This window comes from Tasmannia lanceolata, unplaced genomic scaffold, assembly GCF_043159265.1.
Source record: "Tasmannia lanceolata isolate RefF3 unplaced genomic scaffold, GAP_Taslan_0.1 ptg000003l, whole genome shotgun sequence".
Lineage (NCBI taxonomy): Eukaryota > Viridiplantae > Streptophyta > Magnoliopsida > Canellales > Winteraceae > Tasmannia > Tasmannia lanceolata.
Window position 1 is genome coordinate 13,454,302 of NW_027518680.1, and position 27,920 is coordinate 13,482,221.

The window sequence follows — 27,920 nt, forward strand, 5'->3', positions numbered from 1 at the left end:
AATGGCAGCCGGACCAATGTACCTTTCATAGTATCAATAAAAATACTTGTCATCTTTCAAAAAAAAAAAAAAAAACTGCCAAATATGAGGCAGAATTTATTTGCTCGTACAATGCATCCCAAAGGTGATTGAAGGTTTGGAACTGGTTATCCAATGGAGGCAGATGGATTGGACATGGCATAAAACTAAGTACTAAAAAGAAGCCTACAACCATAGGAGAGTCAACATGAAATAGAAACGTTACTTGAAACAAATAATTAGTATAGACCAAGTACATACGTAGCTATTGTGCACATGCTACTCACATTCAAGCTCCCAAAAAGTAGGCAATGCCTGTATTACCGTTGGTTCTGTTGCTGTATGTATAACATGATTAGGCACAAATATACTGCCAAGTGCCAACTAATGGTCATGTGGGTATTTGTTTTTTTTTTAAGGTACGAGTACCCTTAGCATACAATCCAGCTATAATTTACAAACTTTGATCATCAGCATCTAAGGACTGCCCCTTTTTGGTCGGAGCAGGATATTATCCAACAGACAGCAGCTCAATTACTCATAACTCGAATAAAAAGCATCAGCTCTCTGCAACCCTCTTTGCAAACTTCTGAAATAAGATGATATTTGCCTAAGAATTCCGATGCAGTGAGACCTTTTTTGCGATCTCCACAATCTCGTCCATCCGTTCACCGACTAGCTGGTTCAACTGCTCTTCCTGGTTCGCTTGATTTCCACTAACCTCAGTGTCTAACCCACCTGCTTTTACAACGGCTTTTGATCTGAACATCACAAATGTCATGTCATTGTCATACTCATTTGGGACATCAATCACACGTTTCCCAGAATTCCCATCATCGTTCTCTAAAATAGATGCTTTCATTCGATCCGTAAGACAGACTTTATAATTCTCCATGCATTGACGGTCCTCGGAATCAAGGTTCAGATAGATAAGAACCTCCCAACATCGGAGAAACTGCTTCTTATTGATTTTCAACTGTTCCCTGACATTATCGACTACACTTGCTGGTGGGTCAGAGTGAAATTTGCGTGTTTTCTTAGATAGGTTAGTTTGTTTCAATTGAGAAGCAACTGATGTAATTGAAAACTGAATAGGCTCGAACTTTAGCAGGCGAAGTGTATCGATGCAAGCACGGACGTGTTGGAGATAATCAGATGGATCTTCGAAAGTCACATCATAAACATTTTCAGACACAGCGATCGAGTTCAGAGTTTCCACAAGGTGACGGCCATGGCCTTGGCCCTGATAAGGAGGCAATACTAGTATCTGCAATCAGAACATGATCTGATGAGAGAGCCAAAAGAGCAAAACAAAAAATTTAGACAATCAGAGCTAAACCAAGTTAGTCACTCCTTACTACTGGGCTGGCTAATCAGATTCATTAGGGTTTAATCACATAGATAACAACTTATAACTGTATTTAGTAGTTGACCATCATCATCATCATCATCATCATCATCATTATTATTATTAGGGATTTGCTAGCGTCCATCGCAAAAGGCATTTTGCTGATGGGCTGTTGCATGTGAGAGCAGCCACCTCGTGAATGAAGACAAAATCTGCTGAAAAGTGAGCCTGTGTGGCTGCTCTCACATGCAACAGCCCATCCGCAAAATGCCTTTTGCAATGGACGCTAGCAAACCCCTTATTATTATTATTATTTGGGATTTGGTAGCGTCCATCGCAAAAGGCATTTCGCGGATGGTCTGTTGCACCTGACAGCAGCCACAGAGGCTCACTTGTCAGCAGATTTTGTCTTCATTCAAGAGGTGGCTGCTGTCAGATGCAACAGACATCCGCGGAATACCTTTTGCGATGGACGCTAGCAAATCCCTTATTATTATTATTATTATTATTAGGGATTTGCTAACGTCCATTGCAGAAGGCATTTCGCAGATGGCCTGTTGCATCTGACAGCAGCCACATCACAAACGATGACAAAATCTGTTTTAAAGTGAGCTGGTGTGGCTGCTGTCAGATGCAACAGGCCATCTGCGAAATGCCTTCTGCAATGGACGCTAGCAATTCCCTTATTATTATTATTAGGGAAATGATTTCGGCACAAACATGTTTTGATAGCATGCGCTCATGTATCTTGTCTTCTAGTATTTAAAGAGCTGTAAAAGGGTTATTACGGTTCCCAAAAAACACTAAGCCACTAAGAGACAATTATATACTAAAAGACAAGATACATGAGCGCATGTGCTGAAATCATTTCCCTATTATTATCATATGGATATATATAGTTACAATTGCTTCTAGGTTTATAAGTATGTGTCTCTATCCTATGAGCTATGAGCCAGTGTTTGTCTCGTATTCTACAAGAATACTATATAGGAGTTTCTCTGGGTCCCACAACATCCCATCACCTGCCAAACAATTTAAGCAGGCCATATGGGGGGCTCCACATTGAATGCCACCTTGTAAATTGATTCTCTTTGTGTGAGGGGCAATCTTTGCCCTTGCTGTTATCTTGCTTTTCAGTATATTTTCTGTTACAATTTCTCAAGAGGGAAAAAATCCCCGCCAAACCGATCATTAAGGAGCCTTTCTCTTTTGCTATGTAAGACACACATGATAATTTCTTTTCCTTTTTTTCTGTAGAGAAAGATAACTAAGATTGTGGCAATGTAGAAGAGAAAACCTGACTGATCCGTATGCGAGAGCTATCAGGGTAATAGTAAAAGCGGTAGATAGCTGCGAAACCAAGTAATTTCAAATTGGTGTCCCTTGACTGATCAGTGTTCCTCTCGACAACAAAATAAATATCCCATCTTGGGTCAGTTATATCAACTGGGCTGCCACCTGCACCAAAATATTTCATCCATCATAAACTTTACGCAAAATAAATACGAGAAGAAATATTGCAACTAGAAATAGCACCAGAGATTACAATTCAAAAAAAAATAGCACTAGAGATTTACCTTCAACAAGTAGTAGCACAAGAGGTACCAGACGACTATATAGCTCTCCAACAGGCATGCTGCTTAAATCCATCCGGATAACCTGGTGCTGTCAAAACGGGAAACATTTCCGATAGGAGTACAAGCCTTCAGATGCGTATGATAACAAAATACATAAAAAAATGGATGGCCATTTTTATAGTATGTTCAGAGCAATGAGGTTTCTAGGACGACCTGCTCCATTCACAACTTTTTACTCGCCCCTTCATTGCATATCTTAGCACACATGGAGGATGATGGGTCTGTTCATATGGGTAGGCCACCACATGGTTTGAAATTTTGGCTGAAATCCGAAATTTCAAGGGCCGGCACCAAAGTACATGAATCTGAAATTTCGGTGAAATCCAAAATTTTGCCATAATTACGCCTAAATTTATAAGATTTCCACCGAAATTGCCAAAATTACAGAAATTTCAGCCGAAATCTTGTAAAATACAGAAATTGTTTTCCAAAATTTTACATCATTTCGGCCAAAACGACATTTAAAACCTTGTGCCACCAAATCTGTTAATCACCAGTTTCATGGTGAACAATAAAAAAGAGGAACATTTTAGGATTCTTCCTGGGAGAGGGATGGGGCAGAAGTAATTTGAGCATTGGCATTCACATATCACGAATAAGACATTGATTAGGTTTATCTGCTGTCCGTGGAACCAGCAAGGTATGATGAGGTGTGACCCACCAGATCAACAGCACTGATCACCCCTCATTTGTGCCCTAGCAAATGATTGAGATGCGAGTAAATACAAAACCTTGTGTGAGTGCACTCAGCACTCCTACGGAGTAATTAACATTGACTTTAATTTATTCTGTTAGAAAGAAAGATTAAAAATTCCCAATAGAAGCCCAAATATTATTAATTTTTAGGGGCCGTTTGGATACACGGATTTTAGAATCCAGGTTTTTAGTTTGAAAACAGTGTAAAAGAGGGTTCACGATCAAGCTGGTGTATGCTGTCCTGACAGCGTTACTTGGATTTTAAGTGAGAAATTCAGGTTTTAAAAATCTCTCTTGCATCCTGAGATTTCTAAAACCTGGAAATATGGGAGGATCTGCTACTCTCTTGCTGACGGAAAGAAGGGCGAGAAGTAAAAAACGACGGCCGGTCTGCTTCTTCTCTCGTCTCTTAGCTACAATTTTGAAGAAATCCCGGATTCTAAAATCCACGTACCCAAACGGCCCCTTAATCTTGGAAAGATAAGTGTGGACCCAAGAGAATCCAATAGTAAGGTTAAATGGTCTATCAATGGAAGACCTAGCAGTTTATAGTCACAGCTGAAAACAATTATAACCATAGAATGTTAAGGACAAACTAATGTAATGAAAAGAATTGGCCTATAAAGTAAATGCATCAGGAATTTTAAACTGAAAAAGCTATTTTTATAACTGAACAAACTGAACAAGCTATTGAAGCATTAATATTGATTGGCAAGTATGTTAGCTTATCATAGACATCAATATGCCACAATATTGAGGATTATAAAGTACAACTGGATGTGCGGCCACACAAGGCTAGATAGAATTAAAAATGAAAAATTCGTAAAAAGGTGGGGGTGGCTCCAATTGAGGAGAAGATGAGAGAGCACCGCTTAAGATGGTTTGGACATATCCGTAGGGCCTTTGGATGCTCCGGTGAGAAGAGGCGACTCGTGCCAAACTGATGGAGTAAAAAGAGGTAGGGGCAGACCGAAAACAACTTGGGTAGAAACATTAAGGAAAGACTTGATAGCTAGGAACATAATAGAGAACATGACATTGGATAGGATAGAATGGAAGAAAATGATCCACGTAGAAGAAGCCAACTAGAACCAGGATTAGAGCTGGGTAGATTCCTTTTACCTTCCTTTTAACAGAGAACATGACCTTGGGACAAAGGCTTTGTTGAGTTGAGTCGAGTATAACGTACAACTAAGGCATCAACACTTTTCCTCTAAGTCAGTACTTTTGAGTAAATTGCCAATGCATGTGAAAGCATGGTTTTAAATTTCGGCCAAAATCCAAAATTGCAGGGTCGGATATTTAAAACCAAACCAGAAATTTACAAATTTTGGCTGCAATTATAAGTTTTACACCGAAATTTCCACTGAAACTGAAATTGCCACCGAAATTTCGTTTTCGGGCGAAACTGAAATTTCAAACCTGGTGCAAAAGTATGAATTCCATGATTTCAGAAATACCTCTGTTGTAGGAGCCTCTGCTTCCAGACAATCATTTGATGCATTATTATGTGCTTTGGAGGCTTCAGAGTGTATGACCTCTCCGTTCGAAAGTACAGTTCTGAGATCAGCAAACCAAAACGGGAAGGGAAAAAAGTTCATATATTAGGGAAATAATAGAGATGAAAAGAAAGAACTAATAAAGACACTGCCAGATAATATACAAATTAAAATTTCTAGCTTAAAGCATAAACACATAGTAAAAGTGTATCAGTAAATTGATGAAAGCTTGCCTTATATAATCACACTCTGTCGAAAATGTTTGTATGAATTCCTCCTTTTTCTCAATGAGAGATTCGCCGAATATATCCTGTCAGTAAACAATGGTTAAATACACCGATGGGGAATGCTACGGAGAGTTTAAAGTAAGAGATTAATGCTTACCTGAAGAACACAGTTCAGATCTGTGATTCCTTTTGCTCCCTTGTTAACAGTTAAACACAGTTAGATTGTTGCCAAAAGATACAAGGTCATGGATTAGGGACTGGAAATCCTACTTAATTTTTTAGCAAAAGAACTTAAAACACATAATTGGAAAGTACACACAGGAAATGTCAAGGACAAGTTGTCACTACAGCAATTAAGTGAAAATATGCCCGAGTCCATCTGTCTTGGCCACTTCCACCCTCCCACTTAGTTCACTGGGCCAATTTTATTTTTTTTGTATTTTGAATGGTAGAATTCATTAAAAAAGACCGAGATGGTCAAAGGATACAAAGGAGAATTACATATACAAATCAAGGGAAAACAACATCAAAGAGGAAGAAAATCATGGTCATAGACTGTCCAAGAAGAACCACATCCCTGGAGATGGTCATAGACTGTCCAAGAAGAACCATCGGGCATTGGCAAAACACAAAACCTTCAAACACATGCTGGTCAACTAGTAATTAGTCGAAAGCGGAAATGGCACGGATGAGACTTACATTGAATGTGCTCTGGAATGTGATATCAGCATATCCATGAAATGATTTGCTACTCAACCATATGTTAACCTGCACAAATGGATTTGAAAAATAAGCTACAAATGTTTGAACAACGTAAGATTTTACATCAGAAAAGGCATTTTCATTCTTATTGCCTTCAAACAGAATGAAGAGGCTAGCATTGGTTTGGAAATAGAAAATATCTTTTAATGCTTCCTGAATACTATGTCCACTTATGAAAAGCAAACAATATGATACACTGGAGAAATTCCAACTCGTGATCAGAATCTTGAAGTAGAACTTTTATCACATATTATCCAATGGAGATGATAGAACAACTCAACCATCAAATTATCAAAATGGGTCATGTTTACTGCACAGCAAAGGAGGCATAGAATCTTATACACCAATTAGTTAGCCAGAAAATCTATAATAAAAAAGAAGCGGACACTATGGGTAGGCAAAAGTGAAGCACGATATTCATTCTTCAAACTTTATGATGGTGAAATTTCTATTGTTGTGACAATATGTTGAAAATACATCAGTACGAATTGTGAAACATCAAAATGAGTTGAATCATAAGAAGACAACCTATATGTGTGGCATTCACCATGGAATAAAGAAAGACAATACAGGACGGACTGACAGAAAGATTCCACAAGTATTTAATTTGAAAATGCACATGAAAACAAAAAACAAATTATTTTGCCTCCTTCAAGCATGATATTTCAGGCATGAAGAAATGAAACCACTTCATCAAAGATTCGAGCTTGCAACCTTCTGCTTCAAATTCATGCTATTACAATAATGGGCAAGCAGAGTAGGTAAGGCTAGAGGTGCTCAGTAGGCTACCGGCATCAGCTGCAAATTGATTGGAGAAAATGCAAAGAGATTTGTCATGGGAAGGTAAGAAGGAAGGCAAGAAGCTAAAACACCTTTTTGATTGGGAGGTAGTAAGAAAACCGGCAAATGCAATCCAAGGCTAAAAAATAAAGCCTTAATGGGAAATGGATGTGGACGTTCGGGAGGAGGACGCCTTACGTCATCAGATTATTAGGGACAGATATGGAGTTGAATGGAGTGAGTGATATCCAAGGACCTGCCAAGGAATAGAGGCTAAGGAGCATTGGTGTTCCATTCGACAGGTGGAGGTGTGGTTGCATCAGTTGAGGCCAGCGAGGATGATTAACAGGTTATGGCATATCCATATAGGGGGGCATATGAGTGGTGTGTGTGCGTGTGTGCGGTGGTGGTGGTGGTGGTGGTGGAGCGGGGGAGCGGTGGGGGGGGAGCGGGGGGATAGAACTTTTTAAGTGGAAATTTCTTACGGGAGTTTGGAATTTCAAACTAGATTTTAGCAAATATTGCGTATACGGGAATCAGTGCAGTCAGGTTCACGGTAGTGATGCAATGAAGGTATAATTGATTGTGTCCACTTAGAAGTTTGGGGATCATTGTCAGTAACATCACAGGCCGGTATAAAGTAATTTATTATCTTCATTGATAGCCAGTCGAGGAAGGTATGGGTGTCTTTCATGAGAAGGAAGTCTGAAGTCTTCTCCAAATTCAAACATTGGTTGGCAAAAGTAGAGAATCAGATGGGAAAAATACTGAGATGTCTACTGACTAATAATGACATGGAATATATGGACAATGATACCTTATCCTTCTGAAAAGACCGAGGAATCAAGCTACACTCAACCAGCCCGGTACCCCACAACATAAATGTGTAGCTGAAAGAATGAGCAAGACACTTCTTGAGAGAGCCAAGGCAATGAGGCTCTATACAAATTTATCAAAGATATTTTGGATGGATGCAATAGATACGTCAGATCTCCATCTACAACAATGGACTTCAAACTTCCACAAGAAGTATAGACTATAGACTAGGAAGTCAACTGATTTCTTTATTTTTATTTTTATTTTGAATGATAAGTATGATATATATTAAAGGGGCCAAGGGCCCAAGAAAATGAACAGATAGGAAAAACAACTCAAAGAAACAAAAAATCAAGGAGGGAGGAAAACAACTGATTTCTTTATATTCTGTATTTTTTTTTGAAAGATGACAAATATTTTCATTGATACTGTGAAAGTTACATTGGGGACCAGAGGTCCCAACTTGCATTACATAGTATCGAGTACACCTGGCAAGGAGCATACTTTTTTGGATACCCAGCTTATGTGCATATTCAGAGTACACAGAGGAGGAAGCTCGATGCTAAGTCAAAAGAGTGTGTTTCTCGGTTTTGAAAAGGAGGTGAAAGGATATAAGATATGGGACCCTACTACGAAAAAGATAGTCACTAAGAGGGATGTGATCTTCGATGAGACTAGTATGTTGAAAATTAGTGAGCCGGTAGAAGAATCACGTGATGTAGTTGTGAAAAAAAAAAAAAACATGATACAACACAATTTGATAATCATGATTCAGGATCATCCAATAATTGGACTGATATGATACAGCCTTTTAAGGAAGAATCATCGGGTAGCAGTCATGATGAGAAGGAAGCAACACATAGCATAGCACGGTCAAAGGCAGAGCGGAATACTAAGTAACTAGTAAAGCATGATTTTGATGATTTTGTTTCCTTTGCTTTAGTTACTACCAGCAGAGAACCTCAATGTTTTCCGGATACTATAAGTGGCAGGGAAAGCTACAGCTAGGTTATGGCTATAACAAATGAGATGTAGTCACTCCCTCAAAATCATACTTGAGATCTTGTAAAGCTTCCTAAGGGAAAGAAGGCAATCGGCTACAAGAAGATATAAAGGAAGAGGCATCTTCTAATACATGTGGAGAAAGGTACAAGGCTCGTCTAGTCACAAAGACGTAATGCCAGAAAGAGGTCATTGATTACAACGAGATATTCTCACTTGGTAAAACACACCTCAATCTGTTGAGTCTAATTTAGAGCTAGAACATGTAGATTTTTTTATTTGAAAGGAAGAACATGTGGATGTTAAAACAGTGTTCCTTCATGATGGCTTGGAGGAACAGATTTATATGGAGCAACCGGAGGGATTTGTTGAAAAAGGTATCGAGTGTCATGTGTCTACTGAAGTGGCCCCTCTTTGGATAGTAGCTTGAGTGTTTTGTTTATTTTGTGTTGTTGATGATAATTCATACACATTTGTCGATATATGTTGTTGATATGCTAGTTGCTGCCAACACTGAGCAAGAAGTCTAATGGCTAAAATCTATATTGAGCCACAAATTCGGCATGAAGGATCTACGTATTGCTAAGAAGATCCTTGGGATGGAAATTAGACATGACGGAAAAAAGGGAGTGCTTCGATTCTCGTAGGCCAAGTACATTGAACAGGCACTACATAGGTTCAATATGTAAAATGCAAAACCGGTGAGCTCTCCTTTAGCTGGTCACTTAAAACTGGGTAAGCACTTATGTGTCCATCTACTGATGAGGAATGGGTAGGTATGTCTAGCATCTCCTATGGTAGCGAGTCACTTAAAACTGGGTAAGCACTTGTGTCCATCTACTGATGAGGAATGGGTAGGCATGTCTAGAATCCCCTACAGTAGTGCTATTAATTTTCTAATGTATGTTATAGACGTATGAGGCTAGATTGGTTCATGTTGTGAGTGTAGTGAGTGTAGTGAGTAGATATATGTCAGATCCAGGAATTGAGCATTGGAATTATGTAGTGAAATGAATTCTTAGATACTTTTGGGGCACTACAAGTTATGGTTTGGTGTATGACATGGATAAAATTGAAGATGGGTTGACATGCTATGTAAATTCATACTATGCAGGAGCCTTGGATGAGAGGAGATCCACTACATGCTATGTGTTTATATTAGCAGGTGGGCCTATTTCTAAGGCTTCTCTTTAGTTTACGACTGCCTAGTCTACGATAGAAGTAGAGTACATGAAAACAGGTCAGGCTATCAAGGAGGCTATTTGGTTGGCCAGATTAATTCGTGATATGGGGGTGAAACAGGAAGAACTCTTGTTGTATAGTGAACATAGATTTAAGTTTCGGTTTCGGTTTCGGTTTCAGTTTTGACCGAAACCGAAACCGAAACCGAAATTTTGGCTGAAATTTGGTAATAAAAGAAGTAATATTTTATTATTTCCGAAATTTCGGAATAATAATATTTTTAAAAAAATCAATTTTTCGAAATTTCAGCCATGAAGTTTGGGATTCCAACAAATTTCGGTTTCGGTCCCAACCGAAATCCGAAATTCACAAAATTTAAAACCATAACTGTCACAATCAAAGTGTCATACATCTGGTGAAGAATTAAGTATATAATGTCAAGATGAAACATATTCATGTGAGATGTCATAGGATAAGAGTGATTGGCAGATAGATATATCCACTTGAAGAAAATGCATACATATTACAATGCATTAGATACATCGACAAAGTCAGTTACAACAACTAAGTTCAATCATTGCTGGGACTAGGCCAATATCAACAGTTGATGATTGGTAGGGCACCCCATGGAGTGTGGTGAGCACCTCATGTGCAGGAGGTGCTGAGCTGTGTTCTTGCGAGTACACGGTGTTGTTGCTGTTCAGGTGTTTGGAGAATTTAGGCCAAGTGGAGATTGTTATAAAGATGTCTTGATGTATTGCCATTAATCTATAAGGCACATATTAAGGTTACAGGTCGTGAGGTTTTGTGAGTTTCCTTGGTCGACAGGAAAGGAGAGTTTTGTAACCCTAAACCAAAAGAGTGAAACTCTTCTACCGTGAATGTAGGCACACTACTGAACCAAGTAAATCATGTGTTCTTGCTGTGTCTGATTGTGTTTCTTGCATCTCTTCTTGTCGTTTGTTGCACATCGTGTTTAATCCTATTCGGAGATATTACAAGTCTCGGGTTTTACAAGTACTACTGCACATCTTACCCCAACTAGTTGGCCCAAGGCAGCAGCCCTACCTAGGATTCCAGGGAAAGAGCCCTCGGCTGCAAGGTTTACAATATTATTGGGGGTATTTTTGGTATTAGGTCGAGTACGTATGGGGGTTTCTTTTTAGGGCTAGGTGAACCCATCACAATTTCAAGTTCTGAGAGTGGCATGGATTTAAATTTCAGTTTCTCCGTTGACCGAAACCAAAATTTCAGCCAAAATGTAGTAATAAAAAAAGTATTATTTTATTAATTCCGAAATTTCGGTATTTTGGCCGAAATTTCAGAATAATTTTTTTTTTTTTTAAATCAATTTTTCAAGATTTCAGCATATTTTGGTTTCGGTCCTAACCAAAATCCCAAATTTCGATTTCGGACAAAATTTAAAGCCATGGAAAGTGGTGATATGGAGGTAAACATGAAACCCTAATCTCAGAGAATGAAAATCTTCACATATCTTCTGTGGGCGTGGGCATAGTGTCAAACCACGTAAATCTTGGTGTGTAGTTGTGCTCAATGTTTTTGCTTTATTTTCTTTTCTACTTTGTGGTTTCATCTGAATTTGCATTCACACTAGCACACATTTCTAGACGTTAGTGGGGATGAGCCTCAATTACCCACGATTTAAGGTTAATGGCAAAGTTTGATTATTCAAATAACTTCATATAGAAGATTGATACCGGCAAGAAAAACACTTTACCTAACTTAAGTTCATAAAAGAAATCACCCTATGATTTTCTTGGGCTGAAAACTTTAACCGGTTCATAATAATATCCTCACCCACCCAATGTGGATTTTATGGAACTACTATATGTAAAATTCTAACACATTGGTCTTTCATAGAACATCATGCTCAAGACATTAAATATAAAAATTCAATAACTATTCAAAGTTGGAATAGATGAAAAGCTAAAAAAAAGTGGAAGAATAGATGCACCACTTCAATGGAACCAAGAGAATCAAATGGTCAACAATTTGAAAAGACTAGAGGCAATAGAAAAGGAGAGAGGCGATACAACATTTAGTATAAAAGGTATCCATTGAACTAACAAATGAGTATTTTATTACAGGATGGTTGTAAGTTGCAACTAAATTGAATGGGAATCACCTTCAAATCTTTGTAGCCATATATCTTTCCATCTTCACCGAAAAAATGATTCAGGTCAATTGGATCGATACAAAAGCTGTCCACAGCATCAACTTCTTCCGGGTTGCTTACTGCAGAATGGATCAACCAAATAGAACACAAGTTAAATATGATAAAATGCATTGCAACTATTTACAAAATGCAAAGAACCACTTGTCATTCATGACACCAACAAACCAAATAAACAAAGATATTGAATTCATCTAGGAAAGTATTACTTAAAGGATGAACAAATGAGAAGTTTTGTGATATGTGACCAAAATTTATTGGAGCGTACCGGTAAATCGAAAGTTGCATAGTTGTAAGATTCTCTACATAAAAAGGAACTAAAATAACAACTCTTATAGAAATTATCATTAACTATATGGGAATTTTTGCTAATTAAATGAGATTAAAAATGTAAAGAAATTTTGGAAAAACAATCTCTGTAGAAGAATTAAGTTTATGACGCTTGTCAAATTTCAAGGCTTTATTTAAATCTAGGCATGCTTGGGTGACACATTTTGGACGATTAGATGCCAGATATGGTGATATTAAATTGTTGTGAAAGTTAATGGCTAAAGATCAGTGGTTCAAAACACGGATGCAGGCCAAAAAGCGGCCATGGAAAATCCAAGTTGGCTCGGTCTAGTAGTCATTTAACTCGACCGAGTCATAAAAATTAAAAACCACCAAATAACATAAAAAAGAGGGGAATTATGAGCTTTTAATTTACGCATCTAAGCCACGGTTTAAAGGTTAAAAGCTTCTAATGTAGCAATCAAATAGAAGTCATAACATTCACCAATAATGAAAGAATAGAAGTCATCATTGCCACCCCCCCCCCCCCCCCCCCCCCCAACCCACGCTATTAGCAAGTAGCTAAACATGGATTATTTAAAAGGTTACCTACGAATATAACTTTTAAGGGCTTAGGTTTTCACACCTTTGGAAAAAAAACAAGCAGATGAGATGAGAAGGCAACAAAAGAGGTGTGACAAAGGAGGGTGGAGAACTCACAAAACCCTAGCTGCCGAGAGGGGTGATGGAGGGCGATGAACTCACAAAGCCAAAACTGCAGAAGAGGGTTGTTGATGGAGGGTGACAAACTCACAAAACTGTAGTTGCCAATGATGCCCAAGCGTGGATATGAAGAAGAAAAAGGCAAGATCTATAGCACTGCGAATGAAAATAAAGATGTCGACATCATACACCAAATATGAAGATGAAACTGGATATGAAATAAGGGAAAACTGAATAAGGAATACACTTGCAACTATTGCATAAACATAAAAATAACATGAAATCTTCATAAAGTTGTCCATTATGAGGGAGATGATGAATTCGAATCAGAAGTCCCTCCAAACTCGAAGCAAAAGGTGGAAGGATCTTAAGTCGCTAAATTGTAGTCGTTAATGATAGTTGGGAACCAATCTTGATTCGAAGGAAGAAGGATTTGTTCCCATGTAGTCAATGCCAGCCTACCGGGGACCTTAGTCATTGAATTAAGCACTAGTCCAATGAAAGAAAGGAGGGCGGGCACATTCTCAAATTGATCTTGCATCAGTCTGATTATGTTCTGACGGTGGGTGGAATGGCGGGTGTCGAAGCTTTCTCTTTCCCAGGTTTGGTGAATTGAAGTTGGCCTTAAGTGTAGGACTCCAAGCTACTGCATGCGATGGTACATTGAGGTGCTCCCTGCCAGTTGTTGGAACGACACGAGTCGGGCCGGAGGCATCGTCCATGGTTGATTCCCCCTCTCCCCCTGCCTTTATATATGCTTGGTGGGTGGGTGGGTGCGTGGGTGTGGGTTTGGGTGTGTGTGTGTGTGTGAGTGAGAGAGAGAGAGAGGGGGGGGAGGGGTTGTTAGGCTTGACTTTGGCAAACTCCATCGCGTTAGTCGCGCAAGATTTTTTGCGTCCACTGTGTGGTGGTCAAATGCAATGAAACGAAAAAAACAGACAAAGGAAAAAAGCACAAGATACAAGGGAGAAAATAAAGCACCAGGCAACAAAACAAAGAATCAAGGTGGGAGGAAATCATATTACTCCAAAGACTCCAATGTTACCCCACGCCTGGGTAAACTATCCGCTACCCCATTGGCAAACCTTCTGACTTGAAGATAGCATACCGACGAAGACCCAACAATATCTTGAATTTCCTCAAAAAAAGGAGCAAACGGCAAGGATATACATGAGAACCCCTCAACCATTGGATCACGTTAAGAGAATCCCCTTCCACTATTAAATATCCAGATTCTCCGACGCCGCATATCTAATTCCTTGGAGAGCCGCACGAACCTCCGCCTCATTAGAATCAGTCTATGAAGCACGGGTACGGGTACGGGGTGCGGGTACGACACGACACGGGTACGTGATTTCCCAAAAAAACCAGGTGCGGGTACGTTTGGTTACGCCGAATATAATAATATATTTTAATATTTTATTATATATTTATAAATATTAAAAAAATAATTGGAGAGCAATCAAATAACAATAACATCACCAAAATGGAAAATTCTAATATTACTCTTCATTTCATAAGTGATTAAGTTCCATATTTCATAACATGAGGCATCAATACATCATTCATTTGAAAAAAAGTCTGCCGCCAGTGTGTTGACCAGTGTGTTGACCGGTGCCTGACAAGATGAATAATTTTTAATGGACCAAATTATGAGATTTTTTATACCGGACTTTTGGGATTTAATAATGTTTGGACATGATAGATTTTATGAATTTTTAACATTTGAAAAATTCCCCACCGTTTGGAAGTTAAGAAAGTTAAAATTTTGACCCGACCCTTTTTCTGCGAATTTTGTACTAGAACAGGAGAGTTGACTTTTTTTTCTTTTAGATTTGGGTCTTGAAACTATTTTTAATAAATGCAAATGGGGGTATTCCGTTATTTACATGTAAATCTTAAGTAGATGGACATTTACTTAAATGGTTTACATGTAAATACTAAGTACAGGAAAGGAAAGAGAACAAGCAGGAAGGGTTTAAAAACCAGCTAAGAGAAGCAGGACGTGTCGGGTACGCGTGGGTGCGCACCCCCAACGCACCCGACACGCACCCAGTACAAGAAAAATGCTTCTTATTTTTTTAATTATGGGGGTGTGTACCCGGGACATACCCGAACGTACCCGCACCCCATACGTGTCGGGTACGGGAGGCCCGGGAGAGTACCCGTGGTTCCTAGGAATCAGTGATTCCTATAGGACCGACAAAAGCCCACCGAACCGAACCAGAGGTGTCTCTAAGTGCACCCCGAATTCCGGCCGGTCCTGGGTTGCTCAAACTAGATCCGTCGAAATTCAGTTTCAAGAATCCCGCCAGTGGCGGCACCCAAGACTGAATAATCATTGGATGAGCCTCCGCACTAGAGCAAACTTCCCTCCACCCATTCAATAGCTCAAAGGCAGAAACAAACTGAACACTAGTGATCATTTTAACCCATGAGATCATGAACGTGATTGCCTTCAAGGAAAGGTGAAGGGGGGATTTCACCAAGCCCTTGAAAATCGTGTATTTCTCTCCTTCCATAAAACCCAAATCACCACTAGAAAAGAGACCTTCCACAGAATTTTACCTTTAGATTTCCATGGAGCTAACTGCATACTTTCCAATACTTCGGAGAGATGCAAAGGGAAAACCCAAGAAATGTCGAATCTATGCAGAAATGCCCATTTTCCAATGTTTTCTTTCTTTTTTCTTTTTTCTTTTTTCCTTTTCTTTTTTTTTAGTTTCATTTGCAGATGATCAATTCCTCTGTCTCCTCCATCGATTTGTCACACTTTCTTCGGCTGACATCCAAATCAAAGGTGAAAAGGGGTAGAAAGAGGCTGAGAAAGGGGCAGAAATTGTGGTTTATGCCCACCGAGAAATGGATAGAAAAGGGGTTGAGATCTGGCTGCATGTACTGGACCCCAATACCCCATCATCTTCCATATGTTTCATGAAAGTTTCATATTTTTCAGAAAAGAGAAGATATTTTTCAGAAAGAAGCAAAAATGGGCTGCATCAACCATTCCAAATCTCTATTATTTTGAGATAAGACAAATGAAACCCAAATGCCATTCAGAATCATAGACCTCAGAGCCTTCGCTCTCTCAGATGAAGTCAAAAGCAACCTAAAAAAAGGTCTCTACAATCCAATTGAAATTGGGTTCTTTTTCCGGAAATAGTGAGAGCCACGAAGCCATGTCATGTTGGGAATTTGAATTAATGACTGAAACATGGGGTTTTCATCATATATTTCCTTGGAAATCATATCAAGAATCTCTTGTTACTACTGTTCTGCATATTACAATTAAATTGGGTTCTGAATCTCTTGTTACCACTTTTCTACTCATCATGACATTAATTTCCTTGAAGAAGATTGTAAGTTGACTTCTTGATAGGAAAAACCAATATATAAACAAATATTGATCATTTTGCTTCGAAAGATAATGGAATGATAATAGAGAAAATGGCTAGATTCCCAAATCTGTTCATTGACCTTAAAAGATCCATCACATTTTACTTCTAAACTATTTGGAGATGTTAATCTCGATTAATTGATTAATTGAATATTAGGCCCAAATGGGATATTCTATATGTCGAAAAAATTCTAATCGATTGAAATGTGATTGGAAATATTTGGACACATTTTACTGGGGCACACAAACTCCTATGGAACTAGAATTATTCAAAAAATCATATGGCAATGGTAAAAAATTAGAATGTAACTTTTTTAAATTTTTTATTTAAAAAAAAAATAGAACGTAAAACTTTTTAGGACTTTACAATCCCCCATTTCTTCACAACTAACGCAAAACTTCATAGCCCAAATCACTCTGAAATCCCTACTGATGTCCTTGCTTGAGGTGCCCCAGACATTCTCAGAGTGACCCCAATCCGCTAGACTTCCCTAGAGTAACCCACAGTCCAAGTCCCCAGGAGATTTAAAATCCCACACAACTATTAGGCTTTGTTTGGATGCATGTAATACCCTCGTACAATAATGGGGTAAGTAGTCAACAAGGAGGAGACAAGAAATGGATTTCCCTAGAATTTACCTGGTACAGTAATGTAAGTAGTGTTTGGTTGTCAAATTAGTAAAGTTGTGGTAGGGGCACCATTACCATTATATGCACGCTGAGAGAAGAACAGTTTGGTGGAGATATAAAAAAGTGTGGAGTGAGGGTTTACTACCAACCCATTTTCATGGTCGAGTGTGGTTTCCTGTAAACTGGAGTCGTCCTTTTCCTTGCAAAAAAGCTTATTTCTTTTGGCAAAAAAAAAAAAACCTATTTCTCTAGCAAAAAAATCCCTTTCTTCATTGCAAAAAAAAAAAAAAAAACAAAACAACCTTTTCTTCATTGAATGATAAACCGGAGTCGCCTTCTTCCCTGAGAAAACCCTATTTCTTTGGCAGAAAAGTAGGAATTTTTGGTTGGACGGCCATTTGTAATAGGATTCAAACGGTGGATTTTCTAAGAGAGTGGAAATGATGATTGTTGATCACTGCGCTCTCTGCATTCAAGATGGGAAATCAGGGGACCACTTATTTATTCAGGTAGCATAGGAAATTTGGAGTGGCATTTTGGGCAGATTTGGAATTACATGGGAGTTCCCTAAACACCTAATTAAATTGTTGGATTGTTGGCAATTGGTTCCATGGAAGAAAAAGGGTAAAATCCTACGGCGCACTTCTTTCCTAGCGGTCATATGGGTTTTGTGGAAAGAGAGAAATGCTAGGGTTTTCGAAGGATACGCCAAGAGCCCTACTTATCTATTGAATAAGATGGTGGCACTCCCAATTTATCGGGTGAAATCTCTCCCAAGTTTTAAGTTTGTTTCCGCATTTGATCTTTGGTGCATATGGAAGGAAGTGTGTGCTAGCTCAGAGAGAAGACCCATGATTGTGCAGGTGAGGGAATTGTCGGCTCCTAGGGCCTTGAAACTAAATTTCGATGGAGCGAGTTTTGGAAATCCGGGACCGGACGATATAGGAGGAGTTTTAAGAGATGAGGAAGGTTCGGTCAAGTCGACTTTTGCTGGCCCTACCGGAGAGGCCGACTTGAGTGAGGCAGACGTTCATGTGGCTTATCGAAGCATCAAGTTGTTAGAAGAGGAGGACTTGGACAGAGTAGTGGTAGAAGGGGATTCCCTCAACATTATTCGTCGGTTAAGTGGTTCGCACTTCGCATGTGTTCCCCTGGAGATTTGCTGAGCTTTTTGAGGAGATCAAAGACATTGCAAGGACCTCAAATATCTCCTTTCGCCACATAAGGAGATCAGCCAATGGGGTGGCAGATAAGTTAGCCAAGGAAGGGGTGCTTGTGTCGTCTTTTGAACAATTCGATTTTTTACCACCTTTATTTTTATGATTTTCATTATGTATTTTCTTCTCTTTTCTTTTTCATGCTTAAGTATTTGACCATCTCGGTCTTTCCTTTTGAATGACATTTTGGCCATTAAAAAAAAAAACAACTAAGGCAAACAATAAGAACAAATCAGTTCAAATAAAGTGCAAATAACTAAAAAACAACAAATTTGAAAAAAGTGTGAGGTCTGCCCCGAAAGAGGGCTTCAAAAGGTAAATATGGGTGGCTGATTTGGATTTCAAACAATGATTAAATATGTGGGGTTGATGGGGCGTAGGAGTTGGATCCAAGCGTGTTTGGTGGTGGGTTTAGAAGAAGTTTAGGAGTTGTGAGAAAGGGGAATAGATGAATAAAGAAATAGAAGCGTGAAGAAAGAGAGAGAATAAAGAGTTGGCGTTGAAGAGAAGAAACAATAATAAAAAGGGAAGGTGAGAAGCTTAGGGGAGGGTGCGAAAGGACAAGAAAAGAGATATAGGAGGAGGAAGGGGGGAAAAGGAAAGGAGAGGGGGACAAAGGGGGACAAAGATATGAGAAGAAATGGAGGGATCGTGGGAAAGAGAAGGAGAGAGAGAAAAGGGGGAGAAGAGAGGGAGTAGGGCTTAACTTACAAAGGAAGGAGGTGGCGTTTCTCTGGGCCATACGTCGTCCAGAAATGGGAGCAGCAGAGAGAGAGAGAGAGAGAGAGAGAGAGAGAGAGAGAGAGAGAGAGAGAGAGAGAGAGAGAGAGAGAGATCTTTTTTTCTTTTTCTCCAATGGGAAGAGGGTCTTTGTATAAGCTTAGGAGGTAGGGCTTGGCTGTTAGGTGGTGGGTCCTAGGTTTGGGTAAGTGGGCAATGGATTTTGGGTCTTTAAGTGATGGACCATGAAGACCATGGGCACAAATAGGTTTAGGGAATGGGTTTTGGATCATAAGTGGTGTGCTATGGCAAGTGGATAAGTGATGTGGATATCCCCCACATCTAGGCCCAATAACACATAACAACCAAAATAGAAGTACACAAAAGAAATAAAACAAACTAAGGGCTAAATCATATCCCCTTGATCATGCCCTAGGTTCATGCTAACATTCATTGTGTACTATGGAAAAAAAAAAGGATTTAGTTGTCTACTAACACAAGAAAATAATATTTCGTTAGAATAATTATTCTATGAAGATGAGGCATATCGGGGCACATGACCAATCTTTGAAAGATGAGTTGAACCAAGACGAATATAATGTGACAATAATTCATTGAGTGTGCTAAATTTATCTCCAGGTTTCATTACTATGATTTAATGATTTCTTTTTCTTTTACAATTCAGATATTTGCATTTTGCCCGGTAGCTTTAACAATGCAATTTTAATTGTTCACCGTTCCTCATAACCAATGATGTAGCGGGTTGTTGTGACTTACTCACAATAAGGTCTAACACGAAGCCTAATATTCACAACAAGGTCTGACATTAGGGGTGCAACTCAGGTCGATTTTAGGGAATTAGGGTTGAGCTTTTACCATAAAATTGGGTCGGGTTTGGATGGATTAACATATAGCAGCACAATAAATGATAAAATGCAAAATTTCATCATATTCCTGTCAAATAGTTTAAAGCATAACCAGATAACAGTGCGCCTCTGTAAGGTTACCAGCACCCAATTTATGGGAGAGTGAAATTGGGGGGAAAAAACATCAACAACTTGTGATAGACTAAAACACAGTAAATGAATGCAAAATATACATACAAACATGTTGACATGGAGATAAAAAGGCTCATACCAAGAAAAACTTTAATGCACTCATTGGCCTCAATTCCAACATCTGCATCATGACAAAAATGAAACAGCATAAGATCGTCAAAGACTTCACCAAACTAAGTAAAAGGAGTCACAATACATCAAAGTCGCCAGTACTAAGTTGAGTCATAAAGGCACTAAACCTCGTTTAACAGTGAGATATAAGCCCCATGATACTGAGACCAGAGCCTCAGAGTTAAATCAATAATAAATTAAGAAAATTTTGAAGAAAACTAAAAATAAAATTGTAAAACAAAGAAACTGCAGAAGCATGCAAATGAACAATCTCGACCATACTTCACCAAAGTTGGCATGTTCCTCACAAAACCATTAATAAAAATATAAAATGGATTCAAAATATCATGCAGGCAGGGATTGAGACTCTAACTCAATTGTCAAGGCTTTCTTCTTCGACCTAGGGGTCTGGTTCAATCCCAGCTTACCTACCAAAAAAAATATCCAGCAGCTCTGTAAGCACCTATGATGGCAGGTAGGCATTGAAGGATGGGGGGAAATTTTGCCCTGTTTGTCATGCCCAACCCAATCAGACAAGGCTTCTTTATACTGTCCCATGGCTGGTCAGTTACAACGACCAACAGAAGTGTCCAGAGGAAACAGGCTTAACCCTCAAATATGTGCAATACCGACCTGCAAGATCATTTTTGCCATAGGAAGGTATAAACAAGCTGGGATTGTGACGCATTGCAGACACCTTGCATTTTCAAAACAAGTACAATTTCAAAATCCACGCTTTTTGCCACCATGAATACATCTCGAATCATTCATTACTTAAACAGAGGAGTATAACTTGTTTAAAAGGGAAAACTGACTAATGAATTTACCTGTCTACTATACACTGTGGTTTGTGACGCATAGCAGACATATGGTCAAGTACAATTACATACACCTTGCATTTTCAAGTCACAGCCCTACAGAAGTTTTATGTAAAAGTCAACTGTTATACTAGTGAGGACCATCCTTCGGCTCATATTCTAATTGTTTGTGTCTTTTAGGTGTTTTTATGTCCTTTAAGTTATAGGAGGGGTCTTTTTCTATCAAAATCAATTATGTTTCTTAATTTATGAGTGTTTTAAACAGGGCCCACATATGTATTAAGAAAATTTTAAGTCATGAAGTCATTAGAGGGTATTTTAGTCCAAATATTACGTTTTAGTTTACAGTCTTAAAACTTTTTAGTTCTCTTTCTTTTCTTATATATATATATATATATATAACGTCAGGGCACTTTTCTGGGATGTTATGAAGTAGAATGAATATAGATTTGAAGTCTCTCTCTCTCTCTCTCTCTCTCTCTCTCTCTCTCTCTCTCTCTCTCTCTCTCTCTCTCGCGCGCGCGCGCGCGCGCTGATGTAAGGCCTTTTGAAGTGTGATGCTTCATATTTGGTTCTTTTTTTCTATCCCAAAACTCATCTTTCTCTCTTTCTTTATCCTTTTTTTAATGCCATTCTCTTTATCTTCTCCTTTCTTTTCTCTCATCACTTTTATCACCCTTCCCGGTTGGGTTTATAAACCGCTCTCCTTTCTATATCTATCTTTCTCCTTCTTGATCTTGATCTTGATCTCCCTTCTGAATCTCGATCTCTCTTCCGGATCTTGATTTTCTTCTTGATCTTGATCACCTTTCTTGATCTTGATCTCTTTTCTTGGTCTTATTCCATTTTTTTTTATCTCAATTCTCTATTTCATTTCTCTCTCTTTTTCTTGGCTGTTATGGTCCTTATGGATTCACATCATATAGGCAGCAATTATTGTCATCTCCATACAGCACTCATGCACCTGTATATTAGTTGTTTACAGGGACAATAGATCTTGGAGATCCTTGATGAAGTCTTACAGTTACAGGCCATCCATCACATTCTGAGGCACTACTTCGTATACATTATGCAGGGATGAACTGTTGTAAGCAGAACCTATAAGAAACTAAAAAAAAAAGTTTTAAGCATTGTGTATTGCCGTATGCATACGGCTCTCATGTAAGCTGACCATTAGTCGTTAACAACTACAATAGATCTTGAAGTCCTTAATGTACTCTTGTAGCACATCAATAATTTTTCTGGGGAACAACTTCATTTAAGTTAATAGAGTCATAGAGATGTCTTGCTGATTAAGAAACAAAACAAAATGAACATCTTTAAGATGCCTAGTTCAAATAAGTAACTAAAATTGTTTTGAGATTCTCGATGGTAGATATTAACCAGGGGAAGTTTAGTAGAATACTTCCATGTCTATTATCTGCAGAATATCAGATAGGGTTAAGAAACTAGATTGAGGTTGTATGGGGTTCACATTTTTATTAGTTTTGGGTGGAGAAAAATGGGAAAGGCATGCTGCAGAGAAGAAATACAGACGTACGACTGGTGTGTCATGGGAAATATGAGAATTCCCATGTAGTATAGGATCAAGAATTGGTGAAGCAGTAGTAAGACTCCTTTTGTCAATTAAGTCAATCACATAAGCCATGCCAACTTCCTAGAGTCCATACTTAGGTATTGAATGCATCTTTTGTGTAATTTTAAGCACATTAGGTGCTAAGATATAAAAATTTGATGAAGAAAAACTTACATAAAAATTTCAACAATTCCATGTAACAAATTTAAGGCCAGTCAACGTTCTTCATACGTATGTGACTGCATATCTGTATGCAAATATAAACCACCCCGTTGCATGTGTTAGATATATGAATGTTTGCATATGTAAACACAACAGTACAACTATCTCTAAATTTGAGGGATCTTGACGGATTTTGAAAGATTAGAAAACCTTTGTTCCATTCTTTCGTTAGCAGCCGTGTGCCACAGTCAAACGGGTTGGCTTGCCATGATTTGTGACATGGACGTGCCATGTCATGTCGGAGTGACAAGTTGGGCCAATGATGGAGAAACGAGTGGGACAGTGGCGCACGAGGAAGCTTGAAGGAGAGGGGAGATGGTTTGTGATGAAACAAAGGAAGCTAAAAATTTCATTCAAAAAAAGATCATCTTTACATAGCAAATTTTCCCTTATTTATAGAAATAGATGCGTATCCTACTCGAATCCTATCTCCAACAGAGATTAGAGATGAACAGTATCTCTATGCTCAAACTAACTAAAAAGACCTAAAATAAAGAAAACCCAACAAAAAAGACCTAGAATTAAGGAACGTCCTACATAAGACAGTAGGCTAGATATAAGCAAAGTCGGGGATCTATGACAGGATCTGAGCAATGCAATGGGTGAGCTAAGCTGAAAGTGAAGATGCATCTTCCATTTCACACAAGATGGGGAAAGTTGGTGGTTGACTAATGAGCCAAGTTGGACCAGCCTTGTGAGAGACACAAAAGGCAAATCAAGATGGGTTTTTATGCACCCTAAGGGAGCTTTGGATGTGATCTGTGAGCAAGGTTTTAAATGTCGGTTTCGTTTTTGGTTTCAGTCACCACATAACGGAAATGTTTTGGTTTCGTTTGGAAATTTTGGTGAAAACCGTGTAAAATCACAGAGGCATATGCAAATGATAGAATTTTAAGATGAAACGTAGTAAATGCTAGAATAAACACAAATACAAACTTAGAAATCATCACAAAAGCAAGGCAACCATCCATAATGGTTTGATAACATCAAACACCTAGTGACATGCGTTGTCACGCATGTCTGATAAGTCAGTATATACCACATTTCTCATATTATTCATATAAATATGTATGCATAGTTGTTAGATGAATAGGGGTATTTATGTAACTCTCATATTATTAAGTATATAAATAATTGCGGAGTGAGTTAGAGGAGCCTAACGACTCTCTTCTCTCGTGGATTTCCCCGTTCTCTCTTTCTACTTCACGGCTTCCTCTTCTCCATTCTCCATATGGCTATCTAACAATAGTACTTACACCCACGGTTTTAAATTTCGGCCGAAATCCGGAATTTCGGGTTTCGGATAAGACCGAAACCAAAATGGCACTTATCCGAAATGTGTCATTATTTCGACCGAAATTTCGAAATTTCGTGCTAATTTTTTGGGATTTCAACCTTTTTTTGGATTTTTTAATTATTTTGTAATTACCCCGAAATTTCGACCGAAATTACCGACATTTCAGGGATTTCGATTAGGAATAAAATATTCTTTTTGATTGTCCGTCGAATTTCAAGCGAAATTTCGAATTTTGTGGGGTCCGAAACCGGTAACGAAACCGAAATTTAAAACCTTGCTTACACCACATGTCAAATGCAGTCCATATAAAGATAATTATTAATATAGTATACTACTAATGCACTTATGATTTCGGTTTCAGCATGGGTTTCGATTTCGGTACCATTTCGGTGGGGATGAAAATGGAAACATTTCGGTCGTTTCATGTCCGTTTCAGTGAAAATTTAAAACCATGGCTGTGAGTTGTCTAAAGGGTCGCTCGGCTCCAACTTCCTTGGTCGGAGATCAAAGGTAGTAATAACATTTGGTTGAGCTCCAATGACATCGCAAAGTGGATCAACGGAACGTCAATCTTAAGCATCGAGGTATGCCATTTTTTGGTAGGTAAGCCGGGATTGAACCTCTGACCTCCAGGTTAGAGTACAAAACCTTGATCATTGAGCTAGACGCTCAATCCCATCGAGGTATGTCTTGCGGTGAGGTCAAATCATGGTTGTATGAGTGAGAAGTGAGTGAGAGAAGTGATACGAGAAGCGAGAGGTTTATAAATAGAGAAAATGTGGTAAGCGAAAAGATCTAAAGAGAGTGAAGAGGAAACGTATGGGAAGCATCACTGACAGTCAACAAGAAGCATGTAAAGCGAAGAAGAAGTGTACTGAAATAGGAGGATTCTATTGGTTAGGGAGGAAGGGTTACAGTAGATAAGGAATCCAATTAATAAAGGCGACTTCTTCGTTGATTGGAATTACAAGTTTAGGGATTTATAGTTTCAAATTTTTCTTCATGTGGATTTAATGTTAAGTTTTAGGAAAAGGATCCGCGTAAGTTTTATTTGAAACTTAAGATGAGTTTCTAGGAAAAATAATCACCTAAATAGGAAGAGGAAATGAGTAGGAAGCGTGTGGAAAGGGTGTCTCTCCTAAATTTGGGAAGAAAGAAGAACTTAGCTTCCAAAGCAATCTAACTAGGAAGTTCCTAGTAACTATGTGCCACATGAATTTTTTTTAGGAGGTAACTATATGTCACATGACTAACCATAAGTTTATACTAGGTTGGCTTTGACACACTAGCAAGACAGTGATCTAGTGTCAACTATCAGTTCATGGCATAAACACATGCCATGAAAGACCGAGATAGAGGACTTGGCAGATTAAAGCGGGGCATGGTCATGCCTTGCGTCCAAGTGGGAATTAGGTGCCCGTGCAAGACCTATGATCTTTCTGATTGGTTCATGGCACAGCCTCATACCTTGAACATTCGAGCCATAAGGCTTGGCAGATTGCTGTGCGGCATGGCTGTGCTTCGTACCTAGGTGGGGACTAGTACAAAACTTGAGGGCTTTGTATTGGTCAGCTCATAATGCTATAGGATCGCAAGGCTTAAGCTTAATCTTGGGTACGACAAGGGTAAGCTAGTTGCATGACAATGCTCAAGTTGTTAGTAGTTTATGAGAATTTGGATGAGACATAAAGAGGTGTCATGTAAGTAGAGATGGCTGCCCTTAGCGCATGGAATATCATGGTGTTGCATGGGGTCGACATTGAGAAAAAGGTGGATCCGTGTGACACTACACATTATATATTTCAATTTGGTAGATAAGGTGCTTGGGAAGTCCTGAGTCTTTTCATCTCAGTTCACGTGCCACTGGTGGTGATGACTCTTCAAAATTTACTTGGATGATGAAATGAAATCCCTATAAATAAACAACAATGTTAGGATACAAATATGCTTACTTGAGATCAAAATATTTATCACAGCATCATATGTAGCTTTTTTGAAGCAGCCCAACTAGCTGATTACAGTCTCACTTTTAATCTTTTTCAACCACAGCCATTGTCTCTCACCCAAATACCCAATTGTATAATTGCACAAATGCAGGTATTTTTACTATTATCAAATGAATAGAAATTTCTGCTAACAAAAGGTCGTTAACATTAGCTTCAAGATGAATATGTGACACTCATGCACATGGGATGCGTTTGGACAATTACTCTTGTAATGATGTGTAAGCATAAGGCACATAGAAAGAATCCTAAGAATCCACACTCCTGTGTAAGCATAGAGCACATAGAAAGAAGTCCGCTTGTTATGAATCAATTAACATTTTCATTTGTAAATCAAGAATTTGAAGCCTGTGGAGTCACCCTGTTTCGTGCTAAAAATTTACAGTACAGTTCTCTACATACGAATCACGTCAACTAACTAATATCAATCTTATCCATTGGTGATGAATCATTAAAAAAAAAGGCAAGAATGCAAGATTTAAAACCCTAAGCTGACCATAAGTGTGAAAAAAGGGCGCGAGGGTTTGAAATCTTTGTTTCGTTTTTTTTTCCGAAGACTTACCAATATCGGCGAATCCGACACGCTTACGCTTCTTCTTATCGGACGAGAGCTCGTTGCCATTTTGCTTGAGCACCATTTTGGCTTCTGTAAACCCTAAATAGGGTTAGGGTTTTTTAGGGTTTCTTCTCAAAGGGTAAAGAAAAAGAGGGGGAAAGGGAGGCGGGAAATGATCAGACAAAAAGAGGGAACTTATCCAGATTTTCGTTTATATCGTAGTTGCCCTGGTTGGATATAGGAAAATAATTTCCTCGGAAATTGAGTTTTCCAGTGTTTGGCTAACCCATTTTCGGTGGAAATTTTTTTCTAGAATTTCTCTTTCTATGGAGGGACTGCGCAACCTCTATAGATCGGAGGGTTAGGATCATCCTATGAAGATGATCTATGTGGTAAATCATATTGACATTGTTGGGCAACAAACGAATGGTTTGGATCATCCTATGAAGTGGAACCCATTGTAGTATTAGAAAAATATTGGACCTTGATGCACACACGTTGAATATAAACTCTTTTAAAATTTCTTTCTTCAGGCATAAGAAAATAACATGAACCACCCCTAGAGTTGTATTAAGAAGTAATGAAGTATGGCCGAAAATAATCGTTTTGAGTGTTAGGAAGACCGAAGACACAATGACGAGATATTATCAAAGTTCCAATTCCATGTAAGGAATCCTTCCATCTAGTCCTGTACTGCTGTGAACAAGGTTTTAAACTACAAACCGGAATATGCTGTGAACAAGGTTTTAAATTTCGGTTTCGTTTCGGCCGAAATTCAAAAATTTCGGGTGAAATCCACAAAACCAATTGAACGGCTATTTTTTTCTCATTTTTTATTTCAACGAAATTTCCAAAATTTCAGGATAAACGAAATTTCGAAAATTTTCGTCCGAAATAAACTACCGTTCTGTGCATTTTTAATTTCGCTTTCGTTCTCGACCGAACCCCAAATTTCGGATTTCGGTCTAAATTTAAAACCTTTGCTGTGAAAACTATATTATATTTAGGACAGGAGCACTGCTAGGAAAACGGGATTCCGTTTTGGGAAAAAAAAAAGGGGTTCATCTTATTCATTTAATTCATTTGATGTTGTTGTTCTATCCTGCAACAGTAAGCCTCGAAATGGCTTTCTATGAAATTGTCTAGCGAATCCATATATAA

General features: G+C 38.6%; 1 protein-coding gene across 4 annotated transcripts; it reads right to left on the reverse strand.

Moving 5' to 3' along the window:
• Nucleotides 1-227: 227 nt before the first annotated feature.
• HAG2 (histone acetyltransferase of the GNAT family 2) lies at nt 228-27,041 on the reverse strand. 4 transcript variants are annotated; one of them, XM_077361298.1, is made up of 11 exons: nt 26,766-27,041; nt 20,716-20,920; nt 20,256-20,297; nt 12,114-12,223; nt 6,125-6,193; nt 5,583-5,621; nt 5,432-5,508; nt 5,160-5,259; nt 2,944-3,025; nt 2,664-2,824; nt 228-1,285 (listed from the first exon to the last, which is right to left on the reverse strand). In XM_077361298.1, exons 2-11 carry the CDS (start codon nt 20,843-20,845, stop codon nt 629-631), a joined length of 1,467 nt encoding a protein of 488 aa, XP_077217413.1. In that variant the 5' UTR covers nt 20,846-20,920; nt 26,766-27,041; the 3' UTR covers nt 228-628. The 4 variants fall into 4 exon arrangements, with proteins under 4 accessions (XP_077217413.1, XP_077217405.1, XP_077217425.1 ...); XM_077361290.1 differs by having other exon boundaries at nt 2,944-3,031; nt 26,766-27,038; XM_077361310.1 differs by lacking the exon at nt 20,716-20,920 and adding an exon at nt 22,856-22,928 and having other exon boundaries at nt 2,944-3,031; nt 26,766-26,804.
• Nucleotides 27,042-27,920: the final 879 nt, after the last annotated feature.